At 25.3% G+C, this 24,889-nt stretch overlaps 1 protein-coding gene across 2 annotated transcripts; it reads left to right on the top strand.

Moving 5' to 3' along the window:
• Positions 1-43: 43 nt before the first annotated feature.
• Positions 44-21,342, top strand: LOC129967118 (CCHC-type zinc finger nucleic acid binding protein-like). Of its 2 annotated transcripts, none has more exons than XM_056081801.1 (6): positions 44-174; positions 11,194-11,340; positions 12,316-12,441; positions 14,828-14,952; positions 17,552-17,709; positions 20,444-21,342. In XM_056081801.1, the coding sequence occupies exons 2-6, from the start codon at positions 11,199-11,201 to the stop codon at positions 20,553-20,555; spliced, it is 663 nt and encodes a 220-aa protein (XP_055937776.1). In that variant the 5' UTR covers positions 44-174; positions 11,194-11,198; the 3' UTR covers positions 20,556-21,342. The 2 variants fall into 2 exon arrangements, with proteins under 2 accessions (XP_055937776.1, XP_055937785.1); XM_056081810.1 differs by lacking the exon at positions 44-174 and adding an exon at positions 9,437-9,457.
• Positions 21,343-24,889: the final 3,547 nt, after the last annotated feature.

The raw sequence follows: 24,889 nt of genomic DNA, 5'->3' as shown, positions 1-24,889 counted from the left end.
ACAACTTTTAAAAAGGCAAATTTTTATGGCAACATTCTCAACGCGCGAATGATATTTGTCAACAGTCAACACCATATTGTTATTAAACTGAAAAAGATTGCAGGTCTGGAATTTTATTAAGCATATTCCATACCTTTATATTCATATAAGTATTATTCGCAAATCGATTTGCTGGTAAGTATAAACTATAGATATAAAATAGAACTATACTTCGATAGTTCAGCTTCCAGATTGACCACTTAAGATTTGACCCTTGTATATTATTATTATTATCAAATTTTTCTGATAAAAACTGATTCTAATGTCATTAAATAAAATTAATTATGCTAGCAGTTGAATTTTGTAAGTAATTAATAATATTTTTTGTGTATAGTCTTCTGTATATAAAAGGTCAAATGGTAGAAAATAATAAAATTGATATTTTTTTATATTAATCTTGATTACTTTATTTCATACCATTTGTTAAAGAATATAATATTAATTTTGTAAATGAATGAATTATTCAGCCTTAATCACTTACAAATCAATCAAACTTCATAAGCGTAATCAGTAATGAATATTAGGGAAGAGCTGAATTCTAAGTAGCATTTTATACATATTTAAATTAGAAATTTTTTGAATCTTAGTAGATTTAAAACTAAGAAGAATTTTTATTTTTAAGGAGTTTTATAGTATAAAGGAAAAATATATAAGGCAATAATAAAATATATAAATAATATATAAGGCAAAACATTGAATTATAAGCATTTTCTTTTATTTCAAAAATCGGTTCCTTTAAAAGGAATTTTTTTGTTACCTATTATTTTTCTTTCTGGAATTAAATGTCTTATGTCTTCTCTATTAAATCAATTTTCGGATACTATATTTGTTCTGTTTGTTTCATTGGGATCGAGTTATATATAAGTATTCGTAATCTCTGAATTAGAAATTTACCAATTTATAATTTAGAGAATTATCTGCTTATATACTTAAAAAAATATCAATACATTTATATGTTTGCTATTAAATCTTAATATTAGAATACTTTTCTTAAAATTCTAAAAATTATGTAATAATATAATTAAGCACATATTCTAATTGGAATATGGATTATTTCTGACAGATTTATTTCTGTAATAAATAATCTTTTGATTATAATTATTTTTTAATTAGAAATGGTAAAAAAATTGACCTGACTATGTAATTTATTATAAAATGAAAATAGAATTCATTAAATATTACTTCAAAATTCTGTAATATTAATGCAATGAATATATCTATAAAGATATTTTAAAATTTCCTCATACTCTATGTAAGGATACTGTACTGATATGTGGAAATATTAGCTCTCCATGGTTTTTCTGAATATTCTGTAAATTGTACCATATCATGCAGATTTCATAATGGGTAATATGGTTCAAATTGGGATATACTACTATTATTTTACCAATTTGATTATTATTCAGGCTCAAGAGAATCTTGAACAGGTTATATTTTGCCCATGGACTATAATTTTCTCATCATTAATGCAGTTAGATTATCATGATATTGAATTAAAAAAAAATCTGCTGAATCTAAGGAATTCTCTTGATATTCATTATAATCAAGTTGAAATTGTAGAAATAAAGATTTTATGTTTGGAATATGAAATTGAACAAGGATAGTAAAATTTTATAAGATTGAAAATGTGATATTGTTTGATGCTTGCCAAATAAGCCAAACACTGCCTTTTTTCTTTCTTAATTTATTATTATGATTTACATTCAGGTTGCATTTTATACTAATACTTGTTTCTGGAAACAGTTGTTATCTAGCTGTAGTAAAAGTTCTGATATAATTTATAATTACATGATACTTGCACAAAATTATTTTTTAGTATTAACATTAATTGTACAATTTCAGTAAAAAATTAACTCAGTTTTATTTAAGTAAGATGGTTCATTGAGGCTTTCAGATTAATCAGTGGAAATATTTAAAACAACTTAAGTCTGGAAATGTATTAAGACTTATCTCTTGTAATATTATGAAAATTTTTTAATATAAAAGGTGTAAAATTATAAAGAAAACCAATAAACCAGTATTCATTCCCAACAACTAGCTCAATTTTGCCAATTCTTGCTTCATATGAAAGCTCGGTTTCTTTTGATATGCCGTCAAGAATTATCTGCCATAAATTATTTTGGATTTTTCAAAGAATTAACTATCATTTCTGATGGAGAAAATCAACAACAGATATTGCCACTCCTGGGTCCAGATCAGTTTTGAAAATTTTTATTTTGTATGAATGTTTGTATTCCTAAATATGTCATTAATGGTTATCTACCTTTGTCCTCACCATTTTTTTTAAATATTTTACAGAGCAATATTGTAATTATTCTTTTGAAATTGCAAAATAATTCTTTGACAGAGCTTTCACTCTTCGTTGATTCTGCAAGTTTTTGTGATCAATTTGATGATTATGGCTCTTTGAAAAATAGCGAACCAATCAGAATGTCCTGTCGTTATTGTGCAAGTATAATTTAAAATAATACTGTTATTTAATCTTTTATTTATAATATTGTAATTATACTTTATTATGTTTTTTTGTGATGAGACGTAGTTCATCAAAGTTGACTGGTGTGACTAAATTTTATTAATACTTGCTACCTGTTTGTCAATTATATTAATGCTAATAATATAATTATATCAATAAATTTTATCAAACAAAGTAAATGAGTATTTAAAATTAAGATTGCTTAACAATGGTAGAACAGTCTGATTGGTTAACTCGTAAATTAGAAAAATTAATTGGCCAGATCAGTCCAGTTATTTAAGTTAGGGGTCTGTCTATGTTTTATTTTGCAGTATTGTTTGAATATGGCGCAGGCATATGACATATTAAGGGCTTGATGACATATTAAGGGATCATAAGCTTTCGTGTGAAATAAAAATTTTCCAAATTAGTATATTGCAAATTTTATTTATTAGTTCTGACTAGGGATTGCAATACTGGATCAAAATTTCAATACCGGTATTTGGTATTTTTTAAGTCTTAATAACGGGATGCCGGTTTTAATACCGGTATTAGATATTTTGGAAAAAGAAAGAAAACACTGGTGTTTCTTTTTTTTTTTGCCAGTTTTGTTAGAGAGTGTAAATATCACAAAAAATAATTTGTAACTTATAAATTATAACAGTATATAATCACAAAAAAGTAAAGAAACATCTTATTTATTTAAATCACAAAAAAAGTGTAAATATCACTATTCAGTTTGTGGTACAATTACAAATTTTTGAAATGTGATCTAAAAAAAACATAATGCATCAATTGTACTGTCATTAAGCCTGAAAAGTAATTTTGTGTAAAAATTACCAGCTGTCGAAAACGCTCTTTCGGCATCTACGTTAGTTGGTGGTACTGTTAGCAATGTGCGATATACTTTTTCCAAATACTTACCTCTAAATCCCTCATCTTCAAATAAATCGATTTCTCGTCGGATGCTTTTGGATATAGCTGATTTCTGCATTGTATTTTGGTTCGTTTAAATTTTTTGATTTATCGCTAATTCTAATTTTTGTTCAAGAGACAATTCCTTTTCACTATCGATTTGAATTGGTTATTTTCTTTTCTTCTTTTCATTTTCATTTTTAAAATCATTAGAATTATATAAATACCATAAGACATTTTCTATTTCGGTATGCCTTTCTTCTGTGCGATTTTTCAAGGTAATATATAATTCTTCAGATACTAATGTGTGCTGTTCTTTCAGTGACTGCAACATGAAATTTATTGTTGCATTAGCTTTTGATGAATTAGAATCTCTCCGACATAATGCCTCAGTAGTCAGTTTTATTGGAAGTAAAGCTGATATAGTTCTGGATATTAAGTCGAATTCACTATCTGAAAAATTAATTTACAGGTTTAAGTCGATTATTGCTTTTTGGATTGGATTTCTCATTTTCAAAAATCGTTCCATCATTAGGAGTAAACTGTTCCAACGTGTTTTAGAATCTAATATTAACATATATTCTGTTTTATTTTCAGTTAGTATATATTTTAGTAATATATCCTTTTTATAGGGGAACATTTAAATATTTTAACAATTTTTCGAACTGTATAAATTATAGGAAGCAATTCTTGATAGGTTAATATTTCATCCTCATTAGCAATATCTTCTTCCACAATTACATTGTCATTATCTTCATTGTCAATATCACTCTCACTTTTTTCAAAGTTGGAATCCGAAGTTTCTATATCCACAGTATTTGGATTCTTCTGTTCTTTATAATTTTGGTATAATACATCTATTACTCCGAATTGAATTCCATGTGCATAGCACAATTGCTGATTTGCACCAATCAACTTTCCAACTTTTTCATAATTGTTGCTCCATCAGTCGTTATGGGTACAATATCTTTTTTCGGGGATAATCCATGTTTCGCTTATTTAGATTTAAGCAATTAATTAAGCCATTAATTAGCTAATTAATTTTGCCTGTTAGGGAGACATAAAAACAAAAAACGTATACTATATTACTATGTTCGCGATACCTGAACATATAGTGGAAACAATTTTGAAAATTCCTTGTAAATACCGAAAAACCGGTATTTACATTTGTGAATACCGGTATTACAAAATTGTACAAATGGCTCAAAATACCGGTATTGCAATCCCTAGTTCTGACATGAACTCATATACTGCTTTTCTTCATAAAGAATGGACAGTGAAGTTGTATTTTTTAAGACATTTCTCAAAAATAGATGCTGACAGAGAGCAGAGGACCATTCATGATGTGTCTAGGTATCATTAACTTTCATATAAAATAAAATTTGCCAAATTCATTCAATAATTCTAGTTTGGAAATTGCTCATTTGATTTTTTATATAAATTATTTTTATGAGCTTTTTAGATTAAGTAGCTTAGTATCTTCAAGATGCATGCATAAATTGCAGATATAAATTCCATTTTTTGCAATGACTTTGGTTTTTGCATTATTAGGATTGTGAGTGATGCATTACAAGGAATTTTGATATGCCATTATTTAAAACTTGATGATCCTATGAATAATATATAAATGAAATGGAATTTATTTTCACCTTATTTACATGTAGGGACTAATTGTGTCCTTACAATTTTTAAAGCGTTAGAGATAGATTTACTGCTAGGAAATCTGTAAATGAGTAAGGAAGTATAGTTAATGTAATTTGACATTTGTTTTGATTTCCAAGTTGTTAATTAAAAATATTTTCCTTTTTAGAGCATTTATAATTTTTCTACCAAAGTTTTTTTTAAAATAATTATTATAAACTGAAATAAGATATACTTTGTTACAATATTTGATCAAAATGATCTTTTCTAGGTGAAATACAGAAAACTGTCTACAAAACAATTTTTTTTTTTGGCATACTATGCAATATTATTGATGTAACCATGGTGCCATAGTAATATATTTATCAAATCAGCTGTATTTGTAAATTTATTTTCATAAGTTTTAAAATTATTCCTTAATGTATTGGTCATGAAAATACTTCGATGGAAATATTTGTGAGCAGGAACCATATCACGTTGAGTTAGCATGGCAAATTGCATAACAAAATGGACTGCTTCAAATAATCAGATAATGATCCTAATAAAATATCTTTATATTTAGTATAATCTTTAAAGCATCATCAAAAATTGAATGGCCTAATCAAAGTACTTCTCCATATTCTGCATCAAATATTAAAAAATCAATATACTTGAAACCTATTTTATCTTGAGTTATGAAGGTTTTGTAGTTTCCAAGCATCACGTCCACATAATTTGTCTTTAAATTAAATGTGCAGATATTTTTTAAGCAGAAAAGGGGGAGAGGGCTTTATGTTTGCAACATTCTTTATAATTTTCAGTGTTTTGATTAGAATATATTTAAAATTAAATTTTACTTTCTGGAACGTGACAAATATTATTGATGCAATAGGTTTTAATTTTAAGTTGAGATCTTCCTTTTAATAATATTTCAACTTTATTTTCTCAAGAAAATAAATTATCCAATGCTATTAAGTTGCAGAAAGCTGCAACATTTTTTTTTTGTAATTAAGTTTTTATTTGGCCATCCCAAAATTTAATTTAAAGGAACTTTTATTTCTAATTTCTTAAATTCTATTGTTTTCTACTAATTAATGTCAGCATTTTTTTATTTGTCTAAAATTAAATGATAGCTATTCTTAATTTAGAATTTTCTATTCTTAATGATCAATGATATGATTAATCTTCCCATTATCATTGGTAAGTAAATTTTACACTTATAATTAGTTAAATTAATATTCTAACAGGATAGTTTTGATTTTCCCTCGTTTTATAAGATTAATTTATAAATTTTTTTAATAAATAAAATAATTATTTAGGGATGCTCGAGAGCTATGTCCAAGAAGTGATTGAAATAAAATGACTAAAAGATAAGGCATCTCTTCTAAGCTCATAATTTGATATTAAAAGCTTTTATGATACAGTAATAATTTTTTCTCATGTCGAATAATTAATTGAAAAAAAACTAAATCTAATCAAATTTTAAAGTGTAATTTTATTGATCTCTTTAAAGCTTTTTTACATTGCAATATTCAACTATTTAATATTGATATACCAAAATTCATAATTTGGCTAGTTTATGCATAAAAAGTTTTTTTTTTTTTTTTTTTTTAATATTAGAGTTTTAAAAAAATTTAATCAAATATGTTTGATGGACTGCAAAAAAATTTAGATTTTGAAATTATATTAGAAATATTTATTGATTCAAGCAACATATTTTTTCAGTTGAAAGTATATGCCTATTACTAATGATTTTAGTATTTGCTATTGGCCACAATTAGAGTGGATACCCTGTATAACAGAATATGCAATATAAAAAAAGTATTCTTTAAGACCATTTTGTAACTTTCAGAGCATAACCAGCATTTATGTTCCAATTTGTAATCAATCAATATGATCAAATCATTATATTCAAAACTACCTGAAAAATAGCAAGAGTAGCCTTTAAAAAAACCTTAAATTTTCAGGTCTTACTAAAATTAACTAGACCTTAATTTTAAGCCTTATTAAAAGACAAGTTTTTATGCAGGAAAAAAGTAAGAAGCCTGTTTTCCAACAAGGCAACTAAAAATTTTAGTTTATTTGTTTTCTGATATACTTCTCTAGTTTTATGGAAAGTTTACATGAGAAATTGTCACTCACCTACCTAAGAAAAATCACATGACCTTGATGGTACAATGCCAAGTAGCTGCCATGATAGATAAATATTAATCATTGTCCCAACAACATTGTCTAATTTATTTATATTAGTACAATAGAAGGACAACAGAAGAATTATTGCTCACAGTAGTTGGCCTATTTTACTGCTACTTTAGTTCACACCACACTTTTAGACCTGAAAATTTAAAAAAATCTGGTTCTCTTACAATTGATCATTTTCTTTACAACACAACACACCACAGCACACATACTTTTATAAACAGTTATTTGCCAGTTGTAGTTTAACCTCATCCCCAAAATTTCACTTCAAATTATATGAAGTAAACACTATAACAACACTATTCAATTATTAAGCCTCCAGAATTATGGGGGGGGGAGCAGTGGCTCAAACAGTTAATAATACATTACATTTTTTCAGTGAATTAATACTTTGTATTGTGAATAATGTGCAAAAAAAAAAAAAAATAATAACAAAACTTTTTGAAGAGGCATTAAACTATGGGTATTTTACCTTCTACATACAACCACACAAAAATATTAATTAAAATTATAAATAAAATGCATAAATGTAGCTTTAAGACTTTATTAAACAAGTTTTGCAATAAAAAAAAATTGAGCATACACTTATGAAAATATCTTTAAATGACACTAAAATTTTCTACTTGGTTGCTGTTTTAATCTAATTTTATATAATCTTATCTTAAACCATTTCAATGATCATCGTTGTGGGAGGAAATTTGTTAGATGTTCTTAAAGTCAAACTTTTAAATAGAAAATGGCTCCAAAAAAGAGAAATCAGAATTGAGTGAAGAAATTGGTTAAAATTATTAAAAAAAAGAAAAAAAAAAAAGACATTTTATGAAATAGCTAAAATTGTTAATAGAAATCATATATATTTTCAGAAAATCATTTAAAAGTAATGGACTGATTGAAAATGAAAGTGGAAGAAGAAGGAAAAGTACTCTGGATGATGTAAAAAGGAAAATTTTGAAAGAAATCAAAATTGTTTCTAAAGTGAGGGTCAACTTGCTGTAGAAACTTTTCAAATCATTGAAGGAAGTATAAGTACTGAAGCTGTGCTTCACAAGCTAGATATAAAAGTTGAAAAACTTATCAACTTGCAAAGAAAAAAAGAAACTGTTTATCATCTTGCAAAATCAGAAAAAGTATTATTTGGAGTTTGTTGAAACTCATTAATAGAAGTCCAATAACTTTGGAAGAAAATTATATTTACTGGTGAAAATAAACATTTTGGGCAGTGATGGCCACTGCATGTGTGAAGAAAGCCCAATGCTGCATTGGACCCCAAAAAATTTATATCTTACAGTTAAGCATGGCAATGGCTCCATCATAATTTGCTTGTGTATGGCTTCAATCAGGGTTAGAAATTCAGTTTTTATAGATGGCATTATGAAACATATGGTTTACTTGGATATACTATTCAAAAATTTAAAAAAAAGTATTAAATTTTGAGTTTAGATGGAAATCTTATATTTCAGTATGACACTGACCCCAAACACATAGCATGTAATGAAATGTAGTGTCTTTTTCATTGTAAAAAAAGCAGATACCCACATCCTCACAGCTCCTTGACTATCCAAAAATACAGAGTTAGAAATAAAGCCCATTTAAAATATGTGTTGCCAGAAGAATGTGTAAAATATCTTCAGATACCACCAAAAAGTTTGTTGAATCGGTACCACTATGTTTATAGGACATTATAAAAGCTAAAAGACATACAAACTGACACTTTCTTTGTATGTGAAATCTTACAAAAATTTCTTTGTTGTATTTTCAACTTTTTAAGGTAAAAATCTGTATATATTTAAAATGCATCAGGAACTTTTCAACTTAGAAGTTTTTTGTTGACTGTTCTTTATTTTAATTTTATATTTAGCCATTTGTTATGTGTAAAATTAAAAACATGCTTGCACTTCTTGGTAATGTTTATTTATATTGAAAGCTGGTTTCATCAAATAAAAGTAATGTGTATTCTCAATTGTATATACTTGAATTTGTCAAATTTTCCTTATGTTAAGCAAAGATAGTGTTATCAGAACATACATGATAAGACTCCTATATCTCTTAGAGATATGGGAATTGTAGTGAAACATATAAAAAGAACCCATTGAAACTTTTTCTTAAATGCACTATAGAATATCTTGTCCAAACCTGGTTTTTGAAATTTGAAACTTTTTTGGTTTATATTTGTTCATTTCATTGTTTCTTTACATCTGCTGACCTGACTCGCAACCCTCTATCTTTTTCTCAGTAATACTTAAATATGATTGTATCAATGATTGTTTGTGTCTCTTCCATATGATAAAATCTTATAAATAGCAATATTAAAATTCTGCAAATTAATTTTTAAGCAGTTTTTTGTTTTTGTTTGAATGTCTATACTATATATATTTATTATATTGTTTATTTCAAATTCTTGAAATATTAAAAATGTGTAGCAAAGTAAAGGTTATTTTATTTGAAATTCAGGAATAATAATTTATTATAAAATGGCTGAACATAAAAAAAAAATATGAAGAGCAGTTCATGTTGGCTTGTGTGAACAGATTTTAGATTTGATCTGTAAATTATTCTTGTTTCTTTAAGCAGCTCTATTGCACGTTGAGACAAAAATTTTGATATAAAAATTTTTAATTATATATTTCTAGCAGTTAAAAATATTTGTAATTATAACGAAGAGGGTAATTTGGGGCATAAATAATCTAAAACATGATGCTATTGCTTATCTTAAAAAAAATATTATTATCAGTAATAGACATAGATGACAAATTTTAAATAAAATTTCAAATTAAGCAAAATAAATTTGATTTATAGACTGTATTTTAGCATTTTTAAATGAGAAATTCATATAACCAATGAAAAATTCAAGTGACTGACAGATCAGAATTAAAAATATTTGACTTAACTAAATTTTACTTTATAATGTTTCTTTGGCTTGTTGATTCAGTTTGCTGTGTCTTATAATTCTTCTGAAACTTTCTCTTTTAATGCTTTCTTTTTTCTGGAATTCTCTTTTGATGCAGACATTTACTATATTATTGAAATAAATTTATTTGCGCTATTAATGACTAGACAAATCAAAACTCACTATTATCTGCATTATCTCTGTGCCACTATTTTTCTTTTTTAACGTTACATTATGTTTTTAAAATGACAGAATATTTACTAAAGTGAAATAAATTTAAATGAGGGATAGTGAAAAAAATATTATTTGAAAAAAATTATGTTAAAAAAAGCACCTACACCTTTAGTATTAAGGCATATCATATTCTTTTATTTTAAAAGTTCAATAAACATTTTATTTTAATTATTATTAAAGCATATTTCTCATTTATTTTAACTCTGTATTAATTTTCTTTTTCCATTACACTGATTAGAAATTATATAAAGTAGTTTAAAATAATAAAAATAATTCATTACTCATATCACCATTGCATCATCAATCAAGATCTACTACAATTCCAATTTGAAGTCAAATTGGAGTTTGGGTTTATGAATTTTATGATATTCATTATCCAGATTTGTAAATACTGAAAATTTGCTTTTCAAATTCTTTCTTTGTAATTTTTAGTATTTACAATTATTTACAAATATGGAATTAAATAAATCACCTAAGAAGTCAAAATTAATGACATTTGCATAGGATCAATTTTGAATGTAATCAATATAACAATATTTTCTTAGAAATAGGAAAGCTAGTAGTAAGAAAGAGATTTCAAGCATCTATATGACAGTTAATTTTAATTTTATACTTAGCGTTTTTATTTAATATTTTTCAAACTAAATCTGAACTTATATAATTTTTTCAGTAATTCTAATAATCTTAAATCTATTTTATTCAGACCCCTTTGCCTTTTACATTGATATCAGGAAAACAAGTTTAATTCAATTTTTCAGAAATTTTATGTAGCTGTATATTTACTATAATTGTTGGTTAACTTTCGATTGATAAATAATTTTTATTTATAATTCTTGTTTATTTGCAGCTGTCATGAGCTCTAATGAATGCTACAAATGTCACAAGATTGGCCATTTTGCCCGTGAATGCACACAAAATGGCGGGATTCGTTACATTGGATCCAGAAATAGAGGTGGTGGTAGAGGACGTGCAGATATGCGTTCTGTTCCACGAGGTATGTATTCTTAAGATGCATTACCTTTCTGTTTTCCCTTATATATTTACTTTAATTTTCTCACAAAAATTAACCAGTATCTGATATTTTTGTAATTTTAAATCCATATTCCATGATATTGCTATCCTGATTTGTTTGATTAAGAAAATGTTAAATAAAGCTAGTGAGCCTTGAGTAAAGGTTATATATTAATATTAAACTGCCACTTATTATTACTCTTGCAGTATATATTTTCTTTCTTTTTTTTATAATATAATGTGGACATAATGCAAAAAAGAATTTTAAAAAAAGAACGCAGGATAATATTTTATGGAATATTGGCCAATCTATAATCTATTTGTAGTTATATTAATAATAGATTATTTTTTAGATGGTTTCCTTATGTAACCATTAATTTTTAAAGAGATTTGGTGATAGTGTATTATACAACATATTCTTCTAAATGAAAAAAGTATCTTAAATGGTAAATAAGTTGTATCTGTTTGTTTCATCTTGTGCTTATTTCTGTCAGAAATGTTTGCATCTTTCTGGGTATCTAGAATCTACCTAACAATCATCTTGTATGCAATTTTTAAGCTTAATACTGATATACTAAATTTGTAACTGTAGAAACTTAGTAATTTTTGCCGAGAATGGGCTCAAAAGTTAAATTAAAAAACATTCTTTAAATTTAAAATATATCTAATTTTTTATAAAAATATTATAGTATTTTTTTTCTACTATTTAAAAATTTTGCAACTTTAATTTGGTAATCCTTTTGCAAAATTATTTTTTCAATATAGTTTTGGTGTTTTATTTGAATTGAAATAAGCTTAATTTCTGTAACTTTGTCATTTTGGAAATTTGTTAACCAATTTTTTTTTGTACAAAAAGCAACCAAATTGTACTTTTTAGTATTTTAAAATTCTATATTTCATTTTGTTATTATTTAATCAGAATTTTTGATAAATTCATTTTTTTTCCTTTTTGAATCAGAAAAATGCTTTAAATGTAACAGAATTGGGCATTTTGCAAGAGATTGCAAGGAAACTGAAGACAGATGTTACAGATGCAATGGAGCTGGTCACATAGCCAAGGACTGTGACAATGCCCCAGATGAAAGTGAGAAAAATACTGAGAATTTTTTTCCCAGTTCTGATTTTTCTGTGAGGTTTTTTGAGAGGTAAAGTTAAAAAAAAATTACAACATTCCCAAAACTACAGTTTTTTACATCTTGTAAAATTCTTTATTCTTATCAAATTCTTCAGTTTTTAAATAACAACTTAGTTCTCCCCCCCCCCCCCTGCAAGGTGCTTAGTCCATTTGTAATAATTTTTTCTTTTTAAATTTTGATTAAAATAGCCTTTGATGCTTAGAGATACAATTGTTTAAATATTTTGATAATTATGACAAGCTTCACTTTTCATTTATCACTTTAGAAAACTGCATTAATCTTTTTTTTTTTAAATTCTGCAGGAAATTTTTTTAATAGAAATTTATTAATTATTATCTTATTTTTCTCATTTTAATTTAAAATGGAACTTTCTCAACCAATAGTTAGTTTTAATCAAAAGATCTTATTTAATTGTAAAAGAAAAAAAAATAGCCTGTTTTTTTATATTTTTATAAATACTAATTATAATTTTTTTTTCATATTTAATGAAAAGTTTTAAATTTCTTGATTGAAAGTATAAATATTTTAAAAAAGTTATTAGTGAATTATAGCTTATTTAAAACAAATATTATTGTTAAATTAATTCATATACAATTCTAAAATTTCCATTACTGAAAAATTTGGTGAATGAATTTAGTTTCTTTATTTCTTTATATTTTTTGCATAAGTGTCTGCATTTCTTTTATATATTTACAAAATTTTGTTTGGCATTGAACCTAAAATTTAATAATTTTCTTTTATATTTTTTATCTTATATTTTATAATCTTATATTCTGTATAAATTTAATTGTGAAATGCTCTTTCGTGTTTTAAAATATAAATTGCTGAGTAGATTTTTTTTTAAATTTATGAAATATAAGGCAGGTTATGGTTAAATATCTTATTACAGTTAAGTTGTTAGGTTTTTTTTTTTTTTTAATTCATCAAAAACTATTTCCATGTATAAAAAATAATCTGTTGTGTTTGCATTTCTTGTTGAAAAAAATATTGCAGATATTTTAAATTAATATATGCACAATAGTTACCAATATGATCACTTCAAGGCTTAAGAATTTTAATACTATTAACTATCTGATAATAGCAATTAAATTTGGTAACAACTATATTTTTATCAAATCAAGAGAGAAGAATAAAAAGACTTAATGCTTACCTGTCTAACCTAAGGGCTGTCTAAAATTTATTTAAAAAATAAGAATTAAAAAAAAGGAATTTAATGTGTCTTATTGGTAATTAATACTTAACAGTTAAATTATATATTGTTCATATTTGCATTGTTTTTTAAAACTTGTTGATTGAAGCTGTACAACACATTTCAAAATATCAAGTGCTTAGCTCATTTCAGTGTTAATTTTAAAATTTTCTTCACTCATTCGGAAGAATTCTTCCCTTTCTTAATCATCAATGTTTATTACTTGTCTTAAAAGACATGTTTTCAAAACTTTTTAAAAGAAGAGACTCTGAAATTTTTTACTGTCTCGCAATATTGTGTGGATTTATTTTGAATAAATTTTCATACCTGTTAAGAATTTTAATTGTGCCTTTAACATTCAAAAATGTTTTTAAAATTCATTTTGCTTTTGTAATTCCATTGTAGGTAAAAGTGTATGGCTATTCACCTGATTTCTGTGAGACCTGATAGTGTAGCTGTTTTCTTTAAATGAGTTTCAGATTGTTTTGACCCAAGAAAACGAAAGTTAATCCCATCGCATTGGAAAAAATGCCATCCCTTACAAATGCAACAAGAAATTCAATGAATTTCATTCACTAGTTGAAAATGAAATGATGATCAATTCCAATTCTCTAATTAAAACAGATAACATTAAGCAATTTAGTGACTATACTTAATCAGCATTTTTGGGCTTATTTAAATACATCAATTCAGAATAATTTTCATAATATGAAACGAATTACAACATTGACCAGAAGACATTAAGAGATGTCCACTGTATTTAGTTTCAAATTCTCGCTGTCAATGTTAAATTAAATTTTGGAGCATTTTTTTAAATTTATAATTTATGGAAAAAAATTGCCTTCTTGCTGTTTAAAAAGTATTTAATATAATAATTTTTACAAGATTTAAAAATTTTTTATTGCAACTGATATTCTCATTTTAAAAATAAAGTTGTGAATGATGATTTTATGTATGAAAATACTTTATGTGAAAGTATTTTTATTACGTGTAACTTTGATATTTAACTAGTATTTTATTATTTGAGTATACTTTGAAATAATTCAAAAGTTTTAATTATAAAAAAATTTTGAAATTAAATATTGCAAATTTTATATATTGGAAAAGAAAAAAATTCTATAATTATATATACTTTTTTTTATTAGTGTCTTGCTACAATTGTGGTCGTACTGGTCACATTGCCCGAGACTGTAAGGAGCATGAGAAGACATGCTATATTTGTGGAAAACGTGGACACATTTCACGGGATTGTGAGCAAGATGATCGTAAAGTAAGATGATATATTTTTGATATTTATGTATACAGTTTTAATATTTTTCAAAAATAAGTGCTATACTTTAATATCTCATATTGGTAATTATGTTAATTTATTAATCATGTGATGTTAATCTGTAGTTTCAAACTTTTCACTTTTGTTTCTTTCTTTGTAATGTTTAGATTTTTTTATTAAAGACTATCCACCTCTAGTGACCAGCTGGTTCGTCAGTATTAAAGCACGCTAAAATGTTCAATTAATATATTATGTAACTTGTTCTCATAATTGGTTTTTCAGCAAAATATTTTTAAGCTTTAAATTTTGATAGTTATATCATTCTCTTATACTATTACTTAGTTCTTAAGCCGTTCTGTACACTGTTCAATGCATCTCTCTCTAATTTTTTATCAGTACAAATTCTATTATTTCTATTGCAAAATATTCTTGACACTTCAACTTTTAAATAAATAAATAAATGTTTCTATTTTGTAATTCAAATCTATCTAATTTATTGAAGTTTTGAATACTACAATATTAGAGCATTTGCCATCTTCATAATCTAAGCCAATCATTCTTGAGAAACTCTGGAAGATGATTGACTTCTTTGAGACGATTAATGAAGTGATCTAAAATCACCTATTTTTATAGAATAGTGATATTGAAATTTTCATAAATCAACCAGCTTTAGTGATTGATTTAGTTGATTGGAATGCAACAGTTTTTATTTTAAATATTAGTGTCTTAAGAATATTTTGTTAAATATGACTCACAGGGCAGTGGATATATGTAAAAATTTAAAATTTGTAATTCATCAGCATTTATTGACTCAAATTATATAAAATATAATTATTTATTTCATTTTGACCATTTTTTAACAGATTTATGTCTGCTACTAAAGTTTATAAATTAGCTGTTAGGCTCCAGTTAGAGTAGATGTACATATTAAACCATTTTTGTCTTAATTGAAACTGTTTAATTGAATTAATATTACGGGTATTGTGAAATATCATAGAAAATTTCTCCTTGGATTTACTTTTTAAAAAATACCATAGATTTGCTTTTCAAAAAATACCATGTATCATATTTAATTTTATATAGGCACATGCTGAAAATTACATTTTTATATGTTTAATTTGGAATGATAGTTGATTTATTTTTAGTTTGAGCTTTTGTCAATATGATTGCTTGTTCAGCATAAATTTGATTTTTTATTTTGAAAAATGTGATTAAATTATTTTTAAAAATTCATTAAAAATAGAAATTTAGTTAGTTTGTTAAAACATTAGTATTATTGAAAAGAATATTTTTTTGAACTTCAATATGATGTAAAAATCAATTTTGTGCTGTAATATTTTCGGAAGCTGTAGTGGAGAAACGCCAAAATTTCACTTAATTTTTAATTAATTAAAATTATAATTAAAAATTTTAAAAAAGTGCTACAATGTGCACATTTACAACCTCCAAAGTATGCATGTGCTAAATTTGGTAGTTATAGGTAGAACAGTCTGGCCTGCAGAGCACCAATACACACACATTAAGCTTTATTATAAGTATAGATGTATAGATTATAAAAGTGACTTATTTAGAATTGTCAAAAAGCATGCAATAAAATAATTATATTTGTAATCTGATTTATATATGTAATCTGATTGAAAGTAACCAAATTTTTAAAAACATACTTTTTAATGAGATCTGTCTTTCAAAGAATATTCTCTTCCTTTTCAAACCATTCTCACTATGTTTTGCACTGCTGGAAAAGTCTTGGAAATCTTTTTCTTAGACTTTATAAAACTCTTATGGCAAATTTTCTTTTCCTTTGTTTCAAGCCACAATTTTTCAAAATAAATTTTGGTTTTGGGAAGAAAACAGAGTCAAATGTGGTGAGTTAGAATATTTTCTTGAAATTTTTTTATCTATATGTGAATAATTCATCAATTCCTGATCAGCTGTGGCACAGTTCAGTTGATGTTTTGGTCATTGGTCAAAAGGCAAGATGCAGCAGTTTAATGTATTTCCAGCAATAGTTCTATGAAATGAACTTTTGCTTTAGCTTAGATCTTCAGTGATCTTATCAATGATGAAATGATAATTTTTACTAATTGTGTACATTTCCTTAATGTAAAGATCACTCATTGATGTCAAAAGTTGCCATATTTTTAGATGGATTTTAACAGATGTTCTTTTTGATATTTGCACCATTTATTACATTGAGGCTGGCTGAAATATGCCTTATCATAAGCTTATTGCATTATATGAATTGTTTCATTAAAAGTTTTAATTAATTTTAAACAAAACTTCACAAAATTCATTGCGTTGCAATTTTAAATTGCAAGTTATTGCCTAACACACAGTACAGTGGTTCACTCTGTTATTCATAAAGTAATTACAAAATAACATTGAAAAAAGTGCAAATGTAAAACTCGTAATAAATGTTCCATAATAGAGTAGATAAGTTGATGCATTTAATGTTCTAGTTTGGAAGTTTGGTTTCATTTTGAGTAAACATTGAAACTCATGATTACTTAATTTAAAATGAGGTAAATGAAATCAGCTCCCCCCTTTTTTTTGTTACTATCATTAAATTTAAGATTGTTTTGTCTTTCCTCCAATTTAGTGTTATGGATGTGGCAAAATAGGACATATATCCCGTGATTGCCCTGAAGCCGACAAAGATGAACGGAAATGCTATAACTGTGGAGCTGGTGGACACATAAGCAAGGAATGCCCAGAATCTGGAAGTTATGCTGAGGCAGATGAAACCATATGCTACAAGTAATATATCTTTCTTAAAATGTACCTAAAATTGCTTTCATTTAATAGCAATAGCATTTAATGATTTGCTTGTTATTTAACAATTTTATGTTTTAGTGTTTAGGAACATTTGACCCTTTCAGGTAGTATTATGGAAAAAAAATTGGCAACATGGGAAAAATATCATTGTGTAAAATGTTTTTATTAAAATTATATATGAAGACACAGGTTATATTTATACCAGTAAAATTTGTTGATGTATTATAAGGGAATTTATTGACTTAGACCTTTTTCCATATTTCTGACCATTGTTTATGCAAGTCTTTCATTGTAATCTTCAAATGTAGTATACATTACATGAAATTCTAATAAAAGTGCGAATCAGAAAATAATACATTTATTATCTACCATTAAATTTTTAAAAAGTGGTCAGATAATACTTTAAATGAAGAGCTTCAAAACTTTTTCAAAATTGTCACCTTTGGCTTTATTTTGTTTTATCAATTTTCTTTTAATAGCTGCATTTTTTTAGATTAGTTTTTATGATTTCATGTGTTTAAATGCAATAGTTTGATTTTGAAAACACTTTGTAATTATGGAGATTCTTTAGTATCGTTGTCTGTATTTCTTTATAACTTAATGCATTTGCAAAGACAAGACTTGCTAGAATGTAGGTTTTAAAATTTTAATTTTCTCTTTTAAGGATTAGCTTTGATTTTAAAATCTAATAATAAATAAACAAATCACAATAGAATGGAATATCTATTTAATAAATTTGGTGCAAAAAAGATTTTGGAATGATGTTCTACTTTTTCTATGCAATCTCAATAAATATTAGTATAAGAAAATAAGTACAATTATAAAATAATGTGTTGTATAATGTTATTTTTCAAATATCTGGTTATTTTAACAAATTGTGCTGATTTTTAAATTTCATCCAAGTATATCAGATGCTGTTTTCAATAGTTTCTTATTATTTAAATGCAATTTCACTTTTAGAGTAAAAATTCTATTTACATTTTCGAAATTTAATAAAAATATGACTTTTCATTATGTGTCATATTGTCTGCTGATACTTAACAAGCAAGAAAAAAATAAGGAAATTATATTTGACCTTTAATATATACTTTATATTTAGTCGCCTTAAATTTAAATGATTTCCATTGAATAGATTCACATGATCAGTATGATGCTGTATCTCAAAGGAAATTAAAATATGAAATAGGGTCAATCTAATTTTGTGTGAAAGGGGTAATCTATTATTGTTTGAATAATTATCAGGATTTCCTCTTTTTCTGAGAATTAAGGAAAGAAAAAAGCTACAAAAGAAGCTGACTTGTGGTCCAAAGATATGATAATAATCTCTTAATATATAAAACACTAACGGACCTGACAAAGAAATCGTTTTTATTATTTATTATCAAATACTAACAATCAAATGTAAACAAAGAGTCATACAAACATTTCAGACTTCTTCATTTAAAGTTTTTATAGTTATACTTAATTCAACACTGTCCGTAATAATTTAACCAGAGCTACAAAACCTTATTAGAATTTCATGGGTGTGAGCTTGCTGTTTTTCTAAAAAAAATTATTCAGTTAGAGGGATGAATATGTATAAGAATTCAATAAACTATGTTAGGCACAAGCATCAAAGTTTAAATGAGTGTGGAAATGGGCTTAATTGTCATCAGTTGGATAATTGCTATGACTGTTCATTATTCATCACATATTCATATCTTGGAAAACTTTTTTTATTTCCTAAAAAATATAGTTTTTGTATTATTTTAAAATAAAATTGAAAAAAAAAAACCTTTTTAATTATATCAATTTTTTTTCTGTACAGTTCTTTTCTTTACTTTTAGTATACATATTTTAATAGTTTATTTTGGTTTCAGTCTGAAACAATATCATGAAATTCAAAGTCATCCATAAAATAAATAAAATTGCATGCTTTTGCTAAAAATTTTTTTAATCAATTAAAATTTTGCGGTTTTTCAGTGAATACTTCCTAAAATATTACAGCACAAACAGTTTTTGAAGCATTAATTGCAAGCAATTAATGTTTCAAATTACATTTTTTTTTTCATTCTTCCTTTTGCATTTTGTCTGTATTATTGAAGACTTTTATAATGGAATATTTTTTAGACTATTGAAGACTTTTTTAATGGAATATTATTCAACAATGTGAAACTTTCCACCCATTTACCGTATCATTTTTTCATGAAAGTGCTTGGATTTTTCTTTCATTTCCTATTGAAGTCCTTATGATTGGATTTTTTTTGTAAAGGATTTTTGTAGTTATAAAAAGATTATCTGTCAATAACAACTTTTTACAAGCCTCCACATTAATAGCTCATACATCCACTAATATAAGCAGAGTTGGTGGGAGATTTGAGAGGGATCTAGACATTTATCTCATAAATTTCAGCAGATGGCTATTTTAACATCCTTTTCTCCAAAAATATGTGATTATGAAAAAAAAAAAAAAAATGAAGAACATAATTTGATATCTTAGTACCATTTGATTAATAAAGATCTCTATTGATGAATATCTAATTAATTGAGATTCTGATTTATATACGAATTATTTGCATATTTAAGTATGAATATAAAATTAAAGCAAATTGAGTTTACTGAATCTCATTGCAAAATTGAAGAGAAGACCCTACACTTAATTAGTTATCGCGTTAAAATGATTTTATTGTTCTTATTCAGTGTTTTTATTTTCTTATATATGAGTATTCTTTTTTAGGTGCAATGAGAAAGGGCACATTGCTAGAAATTGCAATTCTGCTCGTGGGAACAAGTGTTATTCCTGCGGTGAAATCGGGCATATAGCCCGAGAATGTGAGTCCAAGGCTTAACACAGAAATTTGGCAACACTTCTGGGAATCCAATTTCAATAGTAATGTCTTGAAGCTGCTGGTTTCAGCGGCATCATTTGCTTAATGTTGGTGAGTGGGATGCCATTATGCCGCATAAAGTGCTTGATGAATGTGTTTGATGCCGGTGGGTTGTGTCATATCTCCATAATATATTGTCGCTGCTTTCTTTATTCTTGGAAGAAGTCTCCAAGTTGTTTTTGTAATCACAGGTCAACCTGTTACTTGTTGACATTTTAGATTCTAAATGAAGTTGCAAGAGCATATTTGTAACGCTAATTGAATGTGATTTTTAGGTTGTGAAGCATTTGTGTGATTTGTTTCAAAAAGTTTTTGATTCGTAATTTCCTTACATATATATTTTTTTGTATGATACACACCATGTATGTGTGCAATATAAAATTTTTTTTCTGCATACCTTTTTCAGAAATAGATTCTTGAAATACTTAGTTTCAATAAAGTAACAAAATAAGAGTACAAATTTATATCTATTTATGAAAAAAGGTTTTATTTTTCTCTTTATTTTTTTGTGAGCTCAAGAGAAGCATCATTAAGAATAATCAGTTTTTGTTTTTGTACCGATGCCATTGCTATAAACTAAAATATCTGTTCTCTTTTGATATGGTGTGTATCTTCTTTGCCTGTAGTCTTAGAATGCTATTAGATAGAAATTTTCATAATATTGCATTTTTTGAATACTAAGAATTTTGATTTAGAATACAAGATTTTTTTTAGTGCCTTTGTTTATGCATATGCATTTATTATTATCATGAAGTCATTCATTTTTGAAAGAAAAAAAAAATTATATTGCCTGTTGCATTAATTTTTTTTTTTTTTTTTTTTTTTTTTTAGGAATTGGTTTACACTGGTTAATGATTTAGTAGTGAAATAATATTAAAATTTCTATGCTTAAAATTATAGTTTTTTTTTTTTTTTTTTTTCAAATGTAGAAATAAGCTATTCCTAACTTACTTAAAATTCAGATGTTTTTGAAGTAGGCTGAAGACTTGTAGATTTTGATCTGTTATCAGAAAATTCACAAATATTATTTTTGTTTAGTTTAAATGAAAAAATTTCAATCTGTCTTTGAGCTTTTTTTTTTTGTTTTGTTTATTATATGATTTTTGTCTTGGAAAAAAAATTATGAGCATGCATATAAAAAACACTATAAACCATATAAACCCATGCATATTTTATGGATTATTTAATTTTAATAGCACGGAACTTAATTGCTTTATTTATGTATTGATAGATTATACCTAAAATATTTTTTAATCATATATGATCAGTTTGTAAAGAAATATATTATTTATTGTTTTATTTTTCGAAGTAAAAGGTTTTAAGTTTTTTTTCTAGTCTAAAATTTGTTATTCTTTTATAATGTCGATAATTTATAATTTCATGTTGTTACTTATGAGATTGTTATCAGATAATTATTAAGGCAGTTGCCTAATTGCCCATTTTTAAATTTTTTATATTGGTTATATTTTTACATATTAATCTTTTTGCTTGATAGCTTGGTTATAACTCTTTGAAAAGTTAAAAGATATTTAATGTAAAAAAATTGCAACTATATATTTTGCTAAATTTATGACTTCTTAAACTGATGTGAAAAGTATTTCATCCTCCAATTTTTTATATATATACATTATTAAACGAAATGATTTTTTTTCCTTATTAGAACTCTTGATTTAACCAGTATTTTTCAAATGACATACAAAGTATTTTGCAATGTGATTAACTATTAAAAATTTTAAAGACATAGTATACTCTTTTGTTGATTTGCTTCTCATAAATAAAACATATATCAAATAAATTGATGTATTTTTTTTTTATTTGCATGAACCTTATGTACAGATATAGTACAGATTTAGTGTGTCCAGGAATTGCTCTATGCCAATATTTGTATTTTAAAGAGCATTGGATATTGTTTCATTTGTTTAGCTTTCATAGAAGAATGCAATGTATAATATCAAGTGATCTTGCTAAACTTATGATGAACATATTGACAGTTGGGTCCCTGATAGATGCTTTTAGTGTGTATTTTTGTGTTAATTGATGTCCTTTTATTCAATTCAACTTTTATCTTGTTTTATTTTCTTTTAGTAACATATGGATAAGGTTGTACAGTTTCAGAAAATTTATTGGCAATATCTCTCTTAATTTTATTTCTTTAAAAGAGGTTTCCTCAAATTTTTGCTTTTTTTGTGTTTTTCTAATATTTACTTGTTTCAAAAAAATTTGCTTAGAAGTCATTCTGTATAATCTTTGCAAAGGAAAGGAACTAATGAATATTAAGAAAATAAATTTATGTAAATATCTATCCATTTCTGATTAATTGTGTGGAATTTAATAATAATTTTTAAAAGCTGCAAAATAATTATGAAACAACAACTCAATATGGAAAGATTTAAAATATTTGTGATATGTATATTAATTAAAAAAATATCAGATGTATTGAAAAACATTTTTTTATCAGATTATTAAAAAGGTTAACATTATTTCTTCCTTAGTTCACACTTTTTATTGCATTTTAAAATTGTCTTAAATGAAGTTGTTTTTTTTCTTCCTCATATGATTGTTAATTATATATATTTTTAAAATTCTAATAATACAAATAATTTGTGTTTGTTTTAGCATTTGAAAATCTATGTGCATTAAAAATGAACAGAATTGTTCAGGTATTTTTACATATATTCATATTACAATTATCAGCAGTCAATGAGTTATTTTTGTAATATTAATGTGTATTGTTTGTTGACCTTCTGAGATTTTGTTGTTTGCAATTATTTGTCACCGGCATTCTGTTAAGTTTTATTGTTTTGTTTATTTCAAAATGTTTACCTCATTTACATAAAATATCAAACTATTCTTTTTATACTTTATGTTTGATATCTTAAGATTTCTTGAATGAAATGTTTATTAGTAGGCATGCTTTATTAAGCTTCAATTTAGTTTCTGTCATCAAAACTGATGCAGTTTTTCTTGCTTTTACCCAAGATGTAAAAAAAGGAAGTTTGGAATTTGTAGATAAGTAAAATAGCAAAATATGCGAGATATTTTCCCCATCACTAATTACATACAGAAACATTCATTACAAACAGAAACATTTTTCTGGGTCTTATTTAAAAAGTTATCCAGATTATTATTTTTTCTTTTTCTTTTATGAAGTATATGATCAAAATGCACATTTGGAAGTGAGTGAATGAAATAGTGCAATGTGTAATCAGAGTTCTGCTTTCTTATTATTTCATTTGAATGGTTTGGTTAATGAACAAATAATTTTGTAGAATAAAAAATTTCTTTTGTAATAAATGTAGATGTTGTTCATAAACTTTCAAAGTTACAAATAACTGTAACATATAGTGCACTTTTCTTAGTTCAATATTTTTTAATAGAAATGTTTTAAGAATTTTCTTTCATTTTAAATGCAACTCTTGTATGTTGTAAGATACGCCACATAAATCTGTTTTATATTTGAGAAGAGAAGAAGCTCATTTACAGTTTTGTGGCCATGTAGTTATAGAGAAAAATGTATGTTAACATTTATAATTATTCTTGGTGTTTAAAATTTTATGTGAAAAATTTCTCTTAACTTGCTGTCCAATAAAAATAATATATAAATACAAAATATATATCTTTGTACATTACATGTTGTATATCTTATTGTGAGATTATTGCTTTGTATATAATAATGATTATATTTTAAATGTTGCCACTTCAAATATTTTAATTTATGTTGATACACTCTATTTTTCTAAAGGGATTCAAGACCATTCCTTTAATTTAGTAGATAATTCATGATTTTTGCTACAAAGAATTTAACAGCACAATTCATAAAATTGTTGCTTTTTATTTTCACTTGTTGGACAATCAGGATGGTCAACAATCTGTTAAGTTGTTTAAAAATTTATTTATTTCAAGAATTTTACCAATTATATAGTTTAAATGATAATAATAATTGGGCAAATATATGTGTCTAATGAAATATATCTTGTTATTCAGATTCAATAGTTTCAAATATTTATAATGAAAGTTAAATGTGAAATGACATTGAAATTGTAAACTTCCATTTTAAAACTTCTGAGATGCCATCATGTATAGTTTATCTGCGTACATTATCTTACTTTGATTTCTAAATGCATATGTTATATTCTGTTGAACTGTGAAATGATATATTATTTTCTGCTCATTCTTGTAATTTTAATTGGAAACAAGGAAATAATTTGAATTAATTTCTTTTGAGAATATTTTTATTAAGTTTGCAAAATAAGATAGGGATTTTGTTTTAAAAGAGTATGAATTATAATTTAATG

Source organism: Argiope bruennichi, chromosome 1, assembly GCF_947563725.1.
Source record: "Argiope bruennichi chromosome 1, qqArgBrue1.1, whole genome shotgun sequence".
NCBI lineage: Eukaryota > Metazoa > Arthropoda > Arachnida > Araneae > Araneidae > Argiope > Argiope bruennichi.
Note: the sequence above shows the minus strand (reverse complement) of the source record. Positions and strands in the feature narration are given on the sequence as shown.

Excerpts from the sequence above, each read along its gene's own strand:
- LOC129967118 (XM_056081801.1), top strand. The coding sequence starts at position 11,199 with ATGAGCTCTAATGAATGCTACAAATGTCACAAGATTGGCCATTTTGCC. Across the intron at positions 14,953-17,551 it reads GTGAGCAAGATGATCGTAAA|TGTTATGGATGTGGCAAAAT; the intron begins GTAAGATGATAT and ends CCTCCAATTTAG. Across the intron at positions 17,710-20,443 it reads GATGAAACCATATGCTACAA|GTGCAATGAGAAAGGGCACA; the intron begins GTAATATATCTT and ends ATTCTTTTTTAG.